Source organism: Mytilus edulis, chromosome 5 (genome assembly GCF_963676685.1).
Source record: "Mytilus edulis chromosome 5, xbMytEdul2.2, whole genome shotgun sequence".
Taxonomy (NCBI): Eukaryota; Metazoa; Mollusca; class Bivalvia; order Mytilida; family Mytilidae; genus Mytilus; species Mytilus edulis.
In genome coordinates this window covers 26,899,679-26,918,062 of record NC_092348.1, presented here as the reverse complement: position 1 = coordinate 26,918,062, position 18,384 = coordinate 26,899,679, and the positions used below count along the sequence as shown (strand labels likewise).

The 18,384-nt window shown below is 32.1% G+C and overlaps 1 protein-coding gene across 2 annotated transcripts in view; it reads left to right on the top strand.

The window, feature by feature from the left end:
• The window catches only part of LOC139523317 (zinc finger protein 341-like), a 30,759-nt gene extending 12,992 nt beyond the window's left edge, over positions 1-17,767 (top strand). For both annotated transcript variants that reach the window (XM_071317190.1, XM_071317191.1), the window contains exons 7-12: positions 5-145; positions 6,215-6,349; positions 10,216-10,415; positions 11,429-11,589; positions 13,514-13,714; positions 15,105-17,767. In XM_071317190.1, coding sequence (XP_071173291.1) covers positions 5-145; positions 6,215-6,349; positions 10,216-10,415; positions 11,429-11,589; positions 13,514-13,714; positions 15,105-16,228 — 1,962 coding nt within the window. In that variant the 3' untranslated portion in view covers positions 16,229-17,767. The remainder of the gene's footprint in view (positions 1-4; positions 146-6,214; positions 6,350-10,215; positions 10,416-11,428; positions 11,590-13,513; positions 13,715-15,104) is intronic.
• Positions 17,768-18,384: the final 617 nt, after the last annotated feature.

The following is an 18,384-nucleotide window of genomic DNA, read 5'->3' as shown; positions in this document are numbered from 1 at the left end:
CAAGGTTTGGCCAACAGGTGCTGGTTCCACCTTACCTCAGCAATCACCAACTCAGGTATCACAGATAGAGGTTCCAGTAGAAGAACCGCCTCCTCCACCTCCAACCTCGGAGGTAGAACCAGAAGATCTTCAGCACCATCACATGGTAAGCTTTTATTATTTGTTAATAGTTGGTTATAAGTTGAAGAGGTTAGAAGAATTAGTAAAAAAAGTACTGTGGATTCATTATTTTTGGTTGGATACCAATTTTCCTGGTTTTTAAGGGTACAGGTGAACCACAAATTCAAATGTTTAACGAATAACTCATTTTCGATCAGCTTTGAATGCAGAGATTGGCAAAACCATGAAATCAAATATCCACGAAAATACTGGCTTTCCTCAATCCACAAAAATTGATACCCACAAAAAAAACCCAAAAAAACCAAAAAGCTCGAAATGCAAGGAAATCGTAATCATTTTAAAAGAATACCAACCGATAAGATTAGCGGTTTATCTTATTAAAGGCTATTTTTCATATATGAGAAAGTATTTGTTTACACAATAATGCTTTCATAAAATGTAAGGCAATTTTCATGAAATTAAGGCAATTTCGACACAGGACTTTCTTTGATTTCGTTATATAACATTTCATCCACAAGTGCATCAACAGGCTAGTTGCTACAAGAATACCTTAGTGTTGGCATGAAAATATGGATATTTTTAACAGAAATTGTTGCTACTATGGTTAAAAAAATGACAAATTAATGTGAAATGAAGGTTTATCTCTCTTATACATATATATTTAGCAGTAATTATTATTAGTTCCTTTCTGTTTAATCAGGTCTTTATCATTTATATATGGGCAGGAATTCGCTAATGCTACTTTAGTGTGACATTGTAAGAAAAAAATAAAAATCATTATAAGCTTCTAAATTTTTTACCAATTATTGCTACAAATGGTGTCCTTCTATTTGTAACCAAAAAAATCATTTTTAAACTTGCGTCAGTTTTGAACCAAAGCAAATAATGAATTTGGAGCATGTAACATGGACACTTTTTCCAAATTGAGATTAATGATTTCTTAACTTATTCATCATTCAACATCATATATATTGATCACAAAACATTGTCTATCATCAAAACTCTAAAATGTATATTTTCATTTCTTTTAGAAATTTTGTGAAAACAAGTTTCCGCTACTTTTCTGTCAATGTTACATGCAATGTTTAAGAGATAAATACAGTAAGAATCATTTTCTTTCTGAACATGTAAAGGCTCTGTTTCATTGTGTTACCCTCACATTAAAAAATTGTATTAATATTTTTGCAATTATCTCATTTCTGTCATAAAATAGTGACTTAAATGTTGCATGTAACGTGGACACAAAAAATATGAAAATTGAACCATGCCAGAATTGACCTTAAAAGATACAAAAAGCCTCCAAACAACCATCTGAATGTAAATTATACAATTATACTGCCACATTTCTCATATATGATATTATTTAAATAGTGGTTAATACCAAAACCATTCACCTAAATTTCAGACAGCAGAGATATTTTTTAACTATACCAGTAGTTATGCTTGTTCATGGTGGTACACTATGGAAGGCTAAATTAAAAGATATTCAAATGTCAAAATAACCAGAAAAATAAAATTAAGACCAAAGATAGATCAATTGATGAAGGAGTCATCCAAAATTTCCACAACATGAAACATTTTTATATCAGTAAGTAAGCAACCCGTTTTTTTATGCACAGGGATGAGATTGATATGAAGACAACCACACAACCATCAGCATCCACAAAGTTTCTCACTCAATAACTAATACTGACAAAGTAAGGGTACAAAATGATTACAAGTATCCCTCATTCATGTGACACAGTTACACTTAAAACTAATAGTATGAAAAACCAAGACAAAATATGGACAAATCTACGAGAGGTTGATACAGCTGCATTTATTAAGAATCTTATTTTCAATCTTTACATAACTTCTATAAAGAACAATTTGGGTTTCATCTTTGAGGTTGTTGTCTGATAGACATATTACCCTATATCTCGTTTGATTTCTGCTGGTTAATCTTACATTTATGATAATTTTTTAAGGTTTAAACAATAAATTCTATTTCAAACATTCAAAACAAGTTTCTTGTTTCTTGTTTTCTGTCTCCAACATCTTCAACTATCTATCTGAAAAAAGCAAAAAACAAAACAACAATTAATCTACCCTCAATCAGAACCAAAATCCATGCATAGATTATAAAATTTACAATAATATAGAAACTCACAAATATCTTGTTTCGATTTTTCAATGCCATTTCATCTTGAAAACTTGTTACCTAAACTACAGGAAGCCACAATTTAAAGGGCCCCATAATGACCAGTGTAAAACAATTCAGAAGAGAAAACCAACACCCATTAGACCATAGTCCTGTTTTCAACTTTATTTGGCCTTCTTTTACTTTTTTGTTTCATTAGCGTCACTGAATAGTCTTTTGTAAACGAAAAGCGTTTCTGGCCTACAAAATTTCAATTCTGGTATCCATGATGAGTTTATTATTATTATTTTGAAATCAGAAGGAGCCTGAACCTCTTATAATGCAAAAGATATTCTGGAATGTCAATTATTGGCATAACAATTAAAAAAAAATGTTACAAATTGAATTCCTCATGATTTCTATAATGAGCATCAGTAAATACACATGATACATGTGTTGACTGGTGAATGAAAAGGGATAAATAAACAAGATTTTGAAATAACTATCTTCTACACTGCTGTAGAATGGTCAAATTGGAGATCACTAGTATGTCTGCATACACAGTCACCATCATCTGGTTTTCTGACACAGAACTACTATCTGACTGGCTGAAAGGACTGTCATCACCCGACTCAGTAATAGGGACCTTATCAGACAAGCTAACACAGACATCATAATCTGCCAGGCTGATAGGGTTATCACCATCTGACAGGCTGAAAGGGATCATATCACCATCTGACTGGCTGACAGGGACATCACCATCTGACTGGCTGACAGGGACATCCCCCATCTGACTCGCTTACAGGAACATCACCATATGACTGAATGACAGGAACATCACCAACTGACAGACTAATATGAACATCACCATCTGCCAGGCTGACTAGGACATCACCATCTGTTGGCTGACAGGGACATTACCCTCTGACTGGCTTACAAGAACATCACAGACTGACTGACTGACAGGAACATCACCAACTAACTGATTGACTGATATGTACATCACCATCTTCCAGGCTGACAGGGACATCACCATCTGTCTGGCTGCCAGGAACATCACCATCTGACTGGTTGACAGGGACAGTATCTTTTTGCAGCATCTTCCTGAGAGTTTTCTTCATCACATTTATTGCTGATCATCTTTTTCTTTCTTAGGTTTATATTGCCTGTAGATTTTTTTAATTAAAAATTGCATGTAAATTTTCAAAACTGACACCAATTTTGTTGTCAATGAAGAAAATACACTTCTAAAAAGAATATCTATATTTAGAAATAAAGATGAAGTTTGATGGTGGTAAAACAAGTTAAATTATCAATAATCTCTTTATAGAGCAAAGGAGTAAGTAAATGTTATCAGTTCTGTTCATGCGTGTAACATTGACAGAAAAGTAAAAGGTTGTATGTCAATGTTACATACATGAATACCAGAAGATGAAAGTGGTGTGCTTAATAGTCAACTTTGGAGAAATAATATAATTGCTGCCCAGTAATATCTAATTAATCATTAAGGTTATAAAATGTTATATAAATGTCTGACTTTAAGGAAGTAATACCTTTGCATGTAACATAAAAAAATCTTGACACAAAATATTGTTGTCAATGTTACTAACTAGTGTTAAAAGACAAATTAAACAGGAAAACATGAAAACGCTTTAATTTTGTAAAATAAAAATAAGATAATAGCTCCATATGGCAGTAAGTTTTGTTTACGCATGTAACACTGGCCTGAACATGTAAAAGTCTAAATAATAGACTCTGTCAATGTTACATACACAATTTCTTAATGAAAAAAAAGTTTAATTTGGGTTTACTTTATACATTATTTTTTAAAATAGGTATCATAATAATAACTTTGAATATTAAAAATTAGATTAACTGTTGATTTCAACACAGTAAAATCTTCTCATGTAACACAAAAAAGACCTGATACAAAAATCGTAGTCCATGTTACTCATAAAGTTATCATAGGAGCATCAAAGAAATTGTGTGATGACAATATTTCAGATGTTAGTCATTTATAAACTCAGATAAACTCATTTTAAAGCTCATAACAGAGGTTTGGAAATCAATGCTTTTAAAACATTATAATTCTGGGTTATGTATGTAACATTGACAGGAACACCAACAAATGATGAGGAAAATTGCTAGTCAATCAGGAAAAAAATAAACACAAATAATTAAAACTCATTTATTTCTTTAATATCATTTTAATGAAGCAAATTTAAATTTCAACAATATTTTATTGATTGAATAATTGTATGCACATTTATTAGGTTGTAGCATGTAACCTGGACGCAGAAGATGTGTCAATGTTACATGCCTTTAAACGATAAGAATTACAAGTAAATATTGTAAAGTCTAGAAATCAAGAAAGATCAACAACTTCTCTGTTAAGAATTCAGCATAAATTTACATTTGATTTAATATTATGCACTGGCCAATTATGCTTTAAGTGTAATAAAGTAATATTGTTTTTATTCTGGTGTCAATGTTACATTTTATGTTTTCAAATTAAGTGGCCAGTTATCTTTATAATGCTGAGAATGAATACAAGTACTAGTTAATCAAATTGGCAATTAATCTGTGGTATTGCATGTAAAAAATTAGATTGATAAGACAAACCGTACAAAAAAAAGCTTTTGCATGTATCATAGACACCTTTCCTTGGTAAATATTTTCGTGTCAATGTTATGTACAGAAATCTCTCCAGCAACAAAATGAATATCGTGAGGGTCAAACCTGTTTAAATACAAGATAAACTTATATTTTTTGACAAAATTGCAAAGCAAGTCACACATCATTATCAAAGAACCTAATTTACACAGAAAGTGCATGTAACACTTCATTGTGAGGTCAAATTAACCTGGTCCCACTCTCTTATCATCTGCTTGATCACTGGTAGATGCCTAGTGTGAAAGATGACAAAGCCACATTTTAATGTAATTGTCAGTGGGTTGAAATGTGAAAAAAATAATTATGGTAATGCTTACTATAAAAAGTATACAACTGTTATAAAAAGATGAGTATAATTGGGCAGTATTGACACGAAAATGAAATAAATTTTCTTACCTTCTATATTTTTCAAACTTCAGTTGATTGATAAAAATCATGAAATCCAAATTGTACCCATTGTTGACACCTTTCAAAATTTGCAATGCTGGTTCAATAACTTGTTTCCAAAGCTAATCAGCTAATGAAAAGGTGCATGTAACATTTGTTGACGGGAAAAGTTACATGCACTTGTCCATTTTCAAACGTATTTTATTTGCAGCAATAATCGGATTCTGTACAAAATGGGGTTTCTAAATGATAGACGGATCATTTTGAAGTTGATTTTCAACTATTATAGTAGAACAATTCTTCAGGCATATTCTAAATATGACTAGGGGTTTTGCCACTGCAGAAATGTCACACTTTTTGTCTACAGTTTTCAACTACCAGCACATAACAAGTGCTGATTTTTTGTTGATTTTTTTAATTGGATCCATTTTTTTTGCATTTGGCAATAAAGACTAACCCACTTTGATATTTAAACCATGTTTATTCTCCATATTTGCATGATTTCTTTATTTTTTAATTGGATAAACACTATTGACCCTAAAATTTCACTAGTGAATTCCTGCCCATATACGAGGGCTGTTCCAAAAATAAATGTGTGGGGGGAAGGAAGGCACTTTTTATTTGACCCCACCATGCATACATATTATTGGAGACAACGTTTGAATGTTCAAGCAGTCTTTCTTAAAAAAACACCACCCATCAAATTTTAATTAAAGTGTCTTCCTTCCCCCTTACAATTAATTCTTGAAAAGCCTGGATGTAGGACAAGATTTAAACACTATGAATCTATCTAAATAGTTTGTCTAAATGTTAATATGATAAAAACACTTGGTACTTTTATATAATTAAAGAAAATTCAATATTTTTTTCATATCAGGTTCAGAACCAGAGATTATTCATGTGCCTTTATTTCAGATTGAGCATATTGAAAAGGGAGACAAAAAGAACATTTTGGTGATAGATAATTCATACATATGCCAATATTGTAACGAGAAGTTCAAATCTTACTTCCAGTTAAAGACACATATGATTAAACATAAAAGTGAACAGGTAAAGAAAGGAAATACCTAATATATAAATTTGTAAAGTATTTACAAAAAATTTCATCCAACATTTTATATACTTAAAAACATCAAAGTTATTATTTAGTGCTGTCAATTTTTCATATTATTTACATACATAAAATGTATCTCTATTTATTTCAAAATATGTAGCTTGCAAAGTTATACAGCCTTATGAGACATAAAGACAGTGGCGGATCCAGAACTTTTCCTTAGGGGGGGCCCGATCCAGTCATGCTTCAATGATTCCCTATATAATCAACCAAATTTTTCCCACGAAAGGGGGGGGGGGGGCCCCCTGGATACGCCTATGAAAGAGACTGGCCTTGTCTTGTGCCTCAAGATAATTGACATATGACCAGCACTGCTGTAAAATTGTTTTCAATCTTAAAATAAAATTGAGAATGGAAATGGGGAATATGCCAAAGAGACAACAACCCGACCATAGAAAAAAAACAACAGCAGAAGGTCACCAACAGGTCTTCACTGTAGCGAGATATTCCCACACCCGGAGGCGTCCTTCAGCTGGCCCCTAAACAAATATATGCTAGTTCAGTGATAATGAACGCCATACTAATTTCCAAATTGTACACAAGAAACTAAAATTAAAAATAATACAAGACTAACAAAGGCCAGAGGCTCCTGACTTGGAACAGGCGCAAAAATGTGGTGGGGTTAAACATGTTTGTGAGATCTCAACTCTCCCCTATACCTCTAGCCAATGTAGAAAAGTAAACGCATAACAATACTTAAAATTCAGTTCTTATTTTTTCTAACAGTCGGGGATATAATATATATAACTCTATAGGGTTATTACAGGAAAATAACATACATTTGTTATTGTGGACTAAAAAACCAAAGAACTGTGATAACATATGTATGTTACATGTTTCAAAGGGACAATGTACATCATTAGTTTAGTTAAAATGGATAAAAGTTCTATTGATATTACTTTTTTCTATATGTTTACTTAACTATTTAAAGATATAACAGTTCATAGTTTGCCAATTTTGCATAGTACACCTATATGTTATTACAGAAAAAATATGCCTGTAATAACTAAAAGGTGTTATCACAGCTTCTCTATATCACTTCAAAGCATTTGCTCAGACATACATCATGCTTAATTACAATGTAGTTTAATTTATTGTAAGAAATAATGACCAGAGCATGTAATGAGGTTCTGCGCAAGTTTCTCAGTAATTCCCAAGTGTTTTATATAATAAGTTACATTTCTTTAATAACTGAGCCTTGTTATCACAGCTAAGTTTATCCCTTAATAGCCTTGACTCATTGATTTACCATGGCAGTGATGTTGTTAAAAGCCGGCAGCCTGCGATTTTCGCCGGTTATTGTCCTTTTCCCGCCGGCTATTTTTGCATGAGTAAAAAAAAATAATAAAGATAAAAAGATAGTCAGGTTAATATTAAAAAATAATTGCTCAATGCATCAGCTTCCACGATTAAAGTCTCGATAAACAAGGATATAAATCAGTGTTTACTTTTGACTAAATATAGTTCATGTAAATGCAGTCCATTGATTGGTCGTCTATTTAAAGTCGGAAAGTATTGTATATTTGCAAGGATAAAAAGAGAGATGTTACGATGGACATTATGACCCTGTTCGGTTTTGGCGTCTAGAGAAGGAGTAAGCCAAAGATGAAAATAGCATGTTATGAAAATACATCAGTCAAATAAAAGCAGTGGCGGATCCAGGGGGGGGGGGGGTTCCGGGGGTGCGCACCCCCCCTTTATTTTTGCCGATCAATGCATTTGTATCGGGACATATGTTTTGCACCCCCCCTTTGCCCTGGGTGCCCTGGGTTAGCACCCCCCCTTTCGAAAATTCCTGCATCCGCCCCTGAAAAGAAAGTATAATATATAATGTTGTCAAAAATCTGGAAATCACCACCTTTTGTAGTTCACATTTCAAAGCCCACGACCACATGGTGTCCAGAGAATGAAGGTCAATAACGAAAGTAGAATATTGTCGACCACAAATAATTTTTAAAAATATCTTTAGTTCAAAAGGATTTTAGTTTACTGCTGGTGTGCTTACTGGACAGTTAACAAATAAGGACAATTAACAAATAAGGACAGTTAACAAATAAGAAAAAAATAAAAGGACATAGCTTGACAACATGTTTTAAATATGTGCACAAGTCTTATGAGAAAAAAGGGGGTCATTTGTCACTAAGTACGTACGCAAAATAAATCGTCTAAGATATTTGATAAATTCGATTATTATTGAAATGAAATTATAATATTTCACCTATTATTTACCTATATTCAAGAACAGACTTCCTTAGTTGTCTTACAAAAGACACCTTCCCAACAAAAAAAATCCATATAGATTAACCTTGCCAGGACTGCGGATTCCCATTTTTTATTTTTTTTTCAAATGTGATTGAAGTCAACAACAAAAATAAGACAAAATTTACATTTTCCCAAGCATCTAAATCACTCCCAGGTATGCTCAGAATGCAGGATTTTTAGTCTAAATTTTCAAATCTTTTTAGGGAGAGCATACGATATTATAAAATATAGCAACTCTGTAAAAGTTTTAACTTTGAAATCGAAGCTCCAGGTGACTACTAGTCAGGAAATATTGTTTTTAATTTTGTATAAAAAAAAAAACCCAACACTTTTTTAATATAATGTCAGAATTGCAATTTTCATTTAAAACTAAATAATTCAAGTGATAATTCAAACCAGAGACAATATGTTTCTATTCAAACTAAGATCTTTGGATTCTTTCAGTTCAGAAATATTTACTAGCAGTCAACCAACAGGAAAATGCACAGAAATGTATATTGGTCCATCAAGATGATCAATGTACAGAAAATTTACCCATCATGTTGCTAATTTTAGTTAATCATTTACATTATCTTCAGTAAAAAATGATGTTTTCAGAGGTCTGAATAAGGGTCTAGGATACCCCCAAAATGCAGGATTTTGCACCAATTTTTAAAAAAAATCCTGGGGCCCTTGAGCGGGCCCCAGACCCCCTGCCGTAGTAACGACGAGCAAGCTCGTCGCCGCGAACTGCTTCGCCGTCCGCAATTACTTGCCGCCAATTTTACAAATTCAGCCTGCTTCTTCAACAGTTAGAGACATCACTGCATGGTCCATCAAAAATGTATTAATTTAATTAGTTATTAATTAGTTATCAAGACTATGCATTTAGTTTCTGCGCAAAGTCTCAAGAGTTCCCTAGAGCCCACTATAAATGAAATAATTTTACAAATAACAAGCATATGATATTACAGATTTTGAAAATTTAAGGTGAAAGTATCTGTAATAACACACACAAGTTATTTCCTGGAATAACCCTATAGAGTTATATATCTGACTGTCTAAGGGACTAATATTTGTTTAAATGGGTAAGCATACATTTAAGGGACTAAGAAAGCCATTTAAAAGAAGATCATTGAGATTTTCCATATATTTTGCACTTTATAAGTAAAATTCACTTCTAATGTATCAAGTTAATTTCTCAGAAACTAAGTGACCTATATTTCAAAAGTCTCTGAAGGTAGATTATACCTTTAATTATAAAAAAAAGAAGATCTGGTATAATTGCCAATGAGACAACTCTCCACAAGAAACCAAATGACACAGAAATTAACAACTACAGGTCACCATACAGCCTTTAACAATTAGCGAAACCCATACCTCATAGTCAGCTATAAAAGGCCCTGAAATGACAATGTTTAACAATTCAAACAAGAAGACCAACGGCCTTATTTATGTAAAAAATCCAACTGCTTTGATATTTCTACAAGCGTCATCCCACCATGTTTGGGAAGAGGTGAACTGTTATTATATACTACATCTGATCTATTTTCTCCTATAGGTGTATAAATGTGTACAGAAAGACTGCAGTCTCAGCTTTAAAGATTTAGATGCCTTTCTACAGCATGTTAAATCACATGAGAATGAATTACAATATAGATGTCACATGTGTAATAAATTCTTCTCATCACTTTATGAACTAGGTGTTCACCAGTACACACACAGCTTATATCCAAATCATCCAGTCAAACCGGGGCCAAGGTTTGTATACAATTGAAGTTACATACAGCTTGTACTCAAATTACACAGTAAATCTGGTCCAATGTATGTATAGACTTGGTGTAAATGCATAGATTGTAGATTTGTACCTGCCACTTATGAATTTTACAATAATTCCAATTATATTATTTTCACCACACATATACATTTAAAAAAGAAACTATTGCTCTAATTTTAGAAAATGTTGTCGTCTAATTTGTTAAGTTTTGTACATTTTATGGTGAAATGAAGTTCATCTTCTACTTATAAGAGACACAAGGGACAAATTATTTCATCTCATGGAGAGAAAGAGAGAACTGGTTTTTTTTTAATAAATTTATTGAAATTTTGATAGAATGATTGGACCACTAAAGACATGGTTAATTTGATTTTCCCAGTCACTTTTACCACTTCAAAGTTATGGTAATTAATTGTTGGAAAAAAGAAGTGGATGTAAGCAATATATAGATATATGTTGTGGAAATCTTCAATGACTAATCAGAACACATAAACAGTTGATTTTTCAAAAGAACAGTTAAGGTGGTACCTAACACTACAGGGAGATAACTCTGTAATATCAGATAAACGTTTTAATTACGTTGTGTTGTAAAGGCAATATAAAGCTTCTCAATAATCAAAATTAGTGTTTGTCAAACTGCTATATAACCTGTGTAATTTTTCTGATAAAACGCTTGGTTCAAATTTTTTCAATTTTTCATATTTTTGTTAAAGGGTCAAAGTAAATACTTTGTAAAAATTTTATGAAAATTAAACGAGCCAAATTAATTTTAGTGAAAGTGTTGGGTACCACCTTAAATTGATGGCAGTGTCAAACTTTAATTTTGGTGAAAAAATTAGTATCTTGTTGTACATGTATTAGGAATTATTTTTAAAGAATTTTTGCAAAAAAGCAAAAATTGTGAAGGCAGTCAAATCTTTCCCTTAATTCAGACACTTTTAAAAATATGAGGAATAAAGCATTCTATGTTTTAGCTTTTGAGTTATTTTCTTTGCAGGCATTTCCAGTGTACCAAGTGCATGAACAAATATTCTTCCCCCGAGGCATTAGAACATCACATGGCTACTTCCTCACACTCTCATCCCTGTCCTTATTGTGAAAAAGTCTTCACTTGTGAGAGATATCTCAGGCGACATTTACCATCTCATGGATCTGAAGGTAAGCTATTTACCTCTGACATTAGAAATAGTTTATCCTGCAATCTATACCATATAAGCAATGTGCGAAAACATATTTTAACAGTAGAAGCTGTAGGTGTCATCAGTTGAGTAGACAGCTTCTATTCAGCTTTTATTCACATCATTTTGTCTTTTAGGTCATGGTGGTGTCTCTTTCTTGATAGAATTATGGTTTTTGGTTGTTCCTATGGTATCTTCTCTAGTTTGACTATGTCTTAAAGCAGTAGGTTCAGTAAGACCCCATTTTGGCCCCAAATATATAACAGTTTTACAAAATTGTTAAAATGTAAACTTTTAGTTATTTATTGGAAAGTAGAATGCTTCTGTTACATAAATATGGGCTGTTTTTGACAATTATAATGCACATATATCAGGTACTAACATCATTAAGTCATGCTAAATTACTGAAATCTTCACAATTTTAGCATTTTAGTTAAATTTGAGACGGTTTCCGTAATGATGAGTAAATCAGTTAAAATCTTTCACTTAAACTAATTGAATCAACTGAAATAAACACTTAAAAGTGTTTGAAAAGTGTCTAAAATCTTTCGTCAGATGATCTTGAAATTTGAGGCCAAAATCTGCCCTTAACGGACCTACTCTTTTAAAGCTTACATTAAACAGTTTTATTAGCCTTGATCTCTACCTTGTTTGAAAAAAGTTTATTTGTCATTGATACTGCAAATAACATTTAATGCTTAATGGATTAGAAGATAATGAACTGAAAAGTCTTGACCGTTGACCTCACCTAGAGAAATGTTTTCCTTTTGAATAATAACATAGGCAACATTTATTCCCCGTCTGGGATGAAAATTTCAGGGACTGAATTTTCAGCGCTCCCTTGACACCATTTGCGAGTATGGTCTTGAGGAAACGATGATAGTCCGTCGGAAGGGGACGATAAATGGCTGACCCGTGTTAAGAGAGAGCTATATCTCTTGCACATTAAAGACACCCTTGAAGATTTCCAAAAAAGAGCAGGCTAATGCCGCTACAAGGCAGCACTCACACCCGCAAAGTGAAAAGAGATTAATATAAGTTGCAAAACTTGTTTACCAATCCACTATAATTAAATATGTTTAAACTAAACTAACATTTATTCTTTTCCAAATGTTGACAATATACTTTAAACAAAATGGTAAAACTAAGCAGTATTCACTTTTGAAGGCCCAAATCATGTAGTTAGGAAGCGGGTATTGGATGTCATAAAATCAAATTAGTTGTTCTTGGTGAATTTAGATAAAGTCTTAAATTAAGGATGAGATTAAAAAGAATGTATTTGTTTACATCCTTGCTCCTAATGGTTAATATTTGTCTTATTGGCATTAGTTCCAGTCATTTAACTTCATCTCCAAAACACGTTTTTTTATTAAAAAAAAAAGCAGTTATCCTGCTACAATTTATAAATGGTTTGAGATTATTTGATATAATATAGTAAAAAATGTACTTGAAATTCATGCATTCTGGTAACTGCAGAAAAAAATAGAAACCCTTAAAAAAGGTAATTTTTATAAAAAGTTATTTTTGCAAGTATCAAATACTAGTACAGAGTTCATTCTTTTTAGTCATTAAACCCACAGAAGGCATATATGTCAACATTGATTATACAAAACAAAAAAATAGATCAACAAACAAGAAATCTCTGATGACATAATGAATGATAAATTTAAATACTGTGAGTTCATTTATTTTTGTGGGTACCAATCTTCGTGGATAGGGGAAAATTGCATGTTCATGGATATTTGATTTTGTGGTTTTGCCAAAGTCTTGATTGGAGCCTTTACAATTTTATTTTATCCATTTGGTCCACCTGTATCCACAAAACCAACGCAAATTGGTATCCAACAAAAAAATAATGAATCCCCAGTAGTGTAATGTAACACATGCCTCACAATATGTTCCAGGTCAGTTCCAGTGTACTATATGTCAGAAGAGGTTCAAAGCAGAACATTATCTTAAAATGCATCAGATGATCCACAGTGGGGAGAAACCCTTCTCTTGTCAGCAGTGTGGAGCTTCTTTTAACAGGAAAGACAAACTCAAACGTCACATGACTATACACGATACTGCTAAGAGGTTTAAATGTCCATTCAAAAGTTATACAGGTTTGTTACATATTGTAGTAGAAATAACTTCTTTTTTGCATTATTGACACAATTATAAAAATAGGTACAAAATAGCCAATACATCCTAGAAATATCTGTATTCAACACATAGTTCTTATAACCCCACAATCAATTTTTATGCTCCACCTCCTACAATAGTAAAGGGGCATTAATGTTTTCTGGTATGTGGGTCCGTTCGTTCGTACGTCCGTTCGTCCCACTTCAGGTTTAATAAAGTTTTTGGTCAAGGTAGTTTTTGATGCTTGAAACTTAGTACACATGTTCCCCATGATATGATCTTTCTAATTTTAATGCCAAATTTCACGGTCCACTGAACATAGAAAATGATAGTGCGAAGTTCAGGTTAAAGTTTTGGTTTAAGTTTTTGGTCAAGGTAGTTTTTGATGAAGTTGAAGTAACATCAACTTGAAATTTAGTACAAATGTTTCCTATGATATGATCTTGCTAATTTTAATTCCAAATTAAAGTTTTGACCCCAATTTCACGGTCCACTGAAAATGGAAAATGATAAGGTGAATGGGGCATCCGTATACTATGGACACATTCTTATTGTTTTTCATATAGGAACCATGCTGTCTATACATCTGTGTGTCTGAACTTTTACATGTATCAATCCATCTATTTGTCCATGTGTCTTGTGAACCAGTCCTGCATCAGCAGCTAGACAGATATATCAATTAAACTTTATATAATTGTTGAACACTATCTGAGGATGACCTAAAGAAATATAATCCCTGTCAAATTTGTTGACGCTATAAAGGGCCCCAAAATGTCCATTATAAAACAAATAAACCGGAAAACCAACGGAGTCTATAAAAAACTAGAAACACTTATTAACCACATCAACAAATGACAACCACTGAACAACATGCTTCTGACTTTGGACAGGTGCATAGAAATGAAGCAGGTTTAAATGTATTTGTTTTAATCTTTCCACTGCTGAAATAAAGAAGGGATACTAGATTGCTATATATGAAAACTGAGAAATACCACATTGAATTTGCTTTTTAACATCAATGGATTTTTTTGGACACTTTACTCTTTACTTTTATTTTGTAACAGCAAACAATAAAACCATAGAGTACTAGTGCAGTTATGAAATTTAAAAATACATTTGTAGTATCATGTTTTAGTCTTGTATTAATTTTGTTATATTTCATTATAATTGTAACAATGTCTAGTCATTTATGTCAGAATACTAGTTATCTCTTAAACAATTGATCAGTGTTGATGATGTTGCAGGATTTCTTGATTTGCTTTATATGATACTGATACATAATTTACCACTTGTTATCACATTTACTTTTGATGTTGATATAAAACTTTTTTTCAATACAAATTTTAAAGATAATTTCATATTTATCTCCAGGTTGTGATAAAGAATTCAACAGACCTGACAAGTTAAAGGCCCACATCATTACACATAGTGGGGTTAGACCTTTTGAATGTAAAGACTGTGGAAAAACATTTAGTCGTAGACCACATCTAAGGGAACATGAACGTGGACACGTTGCAGATTACAAATTTAAGTGCGAGTCATGTGGTAAGGGATTCTGGAGACCAAAGACATTCAAAGATCACAAATGTCAGCCATTAAAACCGGGTCAGACACGTGTATATGTTTATAGACATAGAAATAGAAGGAAAGTTGGAAGGCCTAAGAAACGTATGATTACAGTAACAAAAGATTCTTTAAATAAGGCATCGGAAATAAACACAAGAAAAAGAAGAAATAGAACTATAGTCAGTCATGATCAGAACACGGAAGAGGAATCTCAAAGCACTGAAGCTGCCCCAGAACAGGATCAAGCTGAAATGCATGTTACACCAAGTAGAGGTAGAATTATCATTCAACCACATGAAGCTGATTTCAGTTTAAAACCCGAACAAGATTTTCAACAGCAGATGAATCCACCTGATAGATTAATGGAAGGTGATGTGTCTTCAGTGGATAAACAGGATTTCTGTGTCAAGGTCATTCCACCAGAAAATTTGCTTAATCAACAATATGTTACAGTGCACATACAGAATCCACATGCAGGCCAATCAGAATTTCAGACACATCTTTTACCAACATCAACAGCACAAATGTTATCTTCAAATGTAGCCTCAATGCCAATAACAATTATAGAAACCCAGAGAGGAACAATGTTACCTGTACATGTGGCATCTGTTGAAGGAGCCACCGATGGCGATGCACTGCCACTGCAAGTTACAGCTATGAGTGGCATGGGGGTGCATGGAGCCATGGTTTCTGGTGTTGGACCCTGTATATCTGTGGAAGAATTGGTTCCAGTTCAAGTGACACTACAAGATGATAATGATGCTATGGTTGAGAACGGTATAGTTGTTTCATCAGCTGGTCAGCACCACCAACAATCATATGTCAATCAACTAGAAGATTTTGTGGGCTCAGAAGGTGACCCTGTCCTTCAGGGGACAGAGAGTATACTTAAAGCTCATGCAGAGATTCTTCAGTCTGCTCATCATTAAAAAAATTAATTAAAATAAGGTCATACTTGAATTAATAATTTTGTTTTCATTGATATGAATAAAGAATGATGTAGGGTAAAAGTCAAATTACATAAGTACTATAAAAGGAACATTAAAAAGTGAAGACAGCTGGGATGATTTAATGATATATTGAATTTATATCATCTAATTGGCTATGTTTTAATTAGCTGTAAGAAATATAGATAATGGAATATTCTAATTAAGATAAGATTAACTGTGTGATACTACTTATTTATTTTAAATAAATTGATATATTATTGTATTGAGGAATTATAGCATTTACCATCTATTTTTAACCAATTTTCTTGTGCATAATCAATTCTACTATATAAATTTATGATAAAATTTGTGTGCATGGATATTATATTACAGAAAAGTATATGTTTAAAAATTCAATGTGTCATATTTTGGCTGACTGATAAATAATTACATAATTTACATTGCATGTAAGTTTTATTATGATACATTATTTTGATTGGCTAACAACAATCTTGTGTCCTTCTGAAATTAACATTATTACACAATGAAATGTAACATGCATGATGACACAAGCTCACACAATAGAGTGCACAGGTAAACAAAAGAAAAACTTGATAAAAATAGTGTTTTCATGATCCTAGCTCAAACATGTAATTATAAGTATTGAATGATTCTTATTGTAATTTCATAGGGCTTTAAAAGCATTGACCATGCCCACATTTTTAGAATGAAGTGCTTTCTCGCTTCATACTAAATGTACTTTGGTCAAAGCTTTTACACCCAAATGAATTTACAAAAAGATGAATTCAATTCTAATGAAAAAAAAGGACTAAACCCTATTTACTGCAATACATTGAAGAAAACATTTTATAAGTTAACTGTAGACCAGTTTTTCCAATAATCTTGTCTGTTGCAGAAACCTTTTTGAGTAATTGTTAGATATAAGAGATTATTTATAAGTACCCCTTATAGGTAGATGCAAGAGTTGAATTCAAATTACTTAGCAGTTAGACTAGCTGAAAATAACAAAACTACATTTTTTTGTAATTCTTGCTTTTTCTTGATATAAAGTGATGTGAATCTATTTGTTTGATAAATGTATTCAGGATCGATGAGTCCAGTTTCTATTTAGATTGAGGGTTTCCTCTTAGTATTTGATTGAAAATGAATCTCCTTTTTAAACTATACATTTCCTTTCATTGCATCTCATTCTTTATAATGTGGACAATCTAAATATTAGAAGCATCTCAAAAAAGAACTTTGTCCTGAGGAATTCTGAAATTTTGCATTTAATTGAGTTGATTTTTTTCTCTCAAAGATTTTGATCTAAAAATAGAAAAATGTATTAAAAGTTGTTTAATGGAAAAAAGTGTTTCATAACAATCCTTTATCCCATTTTATATTAATATATATATATTCAGGTTGTGTATGAAATTTTAGAAACGTTTCATTATTTATTCCAAAGTGAAATATATTAGGTTGGAAATAAATTGTTTGTAAAAATTAATGCATGGAATTAAAACATTATTATCTTGTCAATTTGGATATTTTTTTTACCCAATTTTTCCAATCTATTAACAACTGTTCTACAAGTTTGAGGTTAGCTAGCTGTGAAATAAGGTTTAATCTCCTTTTTTCTTTGTAAAATGTTTAATCTTCTCTTTTCTTTGTAAAATGTCTGTACCAAGTTAGGAATATGACAGTTGCGTCCATTTGTTCTGTTGACTGATATATTATCTCAACTTAACATTAAAAATGTAAGACTTTGGTGTGCTGGTCCAGACAGTGTAATGGTTGTGTGGTCAAATTTGTTTACGGTTGTAATTAAGGTAATACCGTATTCGGCCGTGTATAGTACGCATTTATGTATAGTCCGCTCCCCCTTTTCATCCCCTTAAAATCGAGAAAAAAAGTTTTGTAAAAAACATTATTTAAAAAAAAAAAAAGACTTTCGCTGTAAAAATCCATTGAAATGGACCTATTCTCCATGTATTTTCTAAAAAAAATAATTTTGTTTTATTTATTTCATGAAAAATGATGAAAGGGTAGAGGTAATTAATATTTAATAATTTTATAAAAAGTAGTTAGTAATCAAAACATAATTAATATTTTCGTTTGCAGTTGTATGAGCATTGGGACATCTCATTTCAATGGAG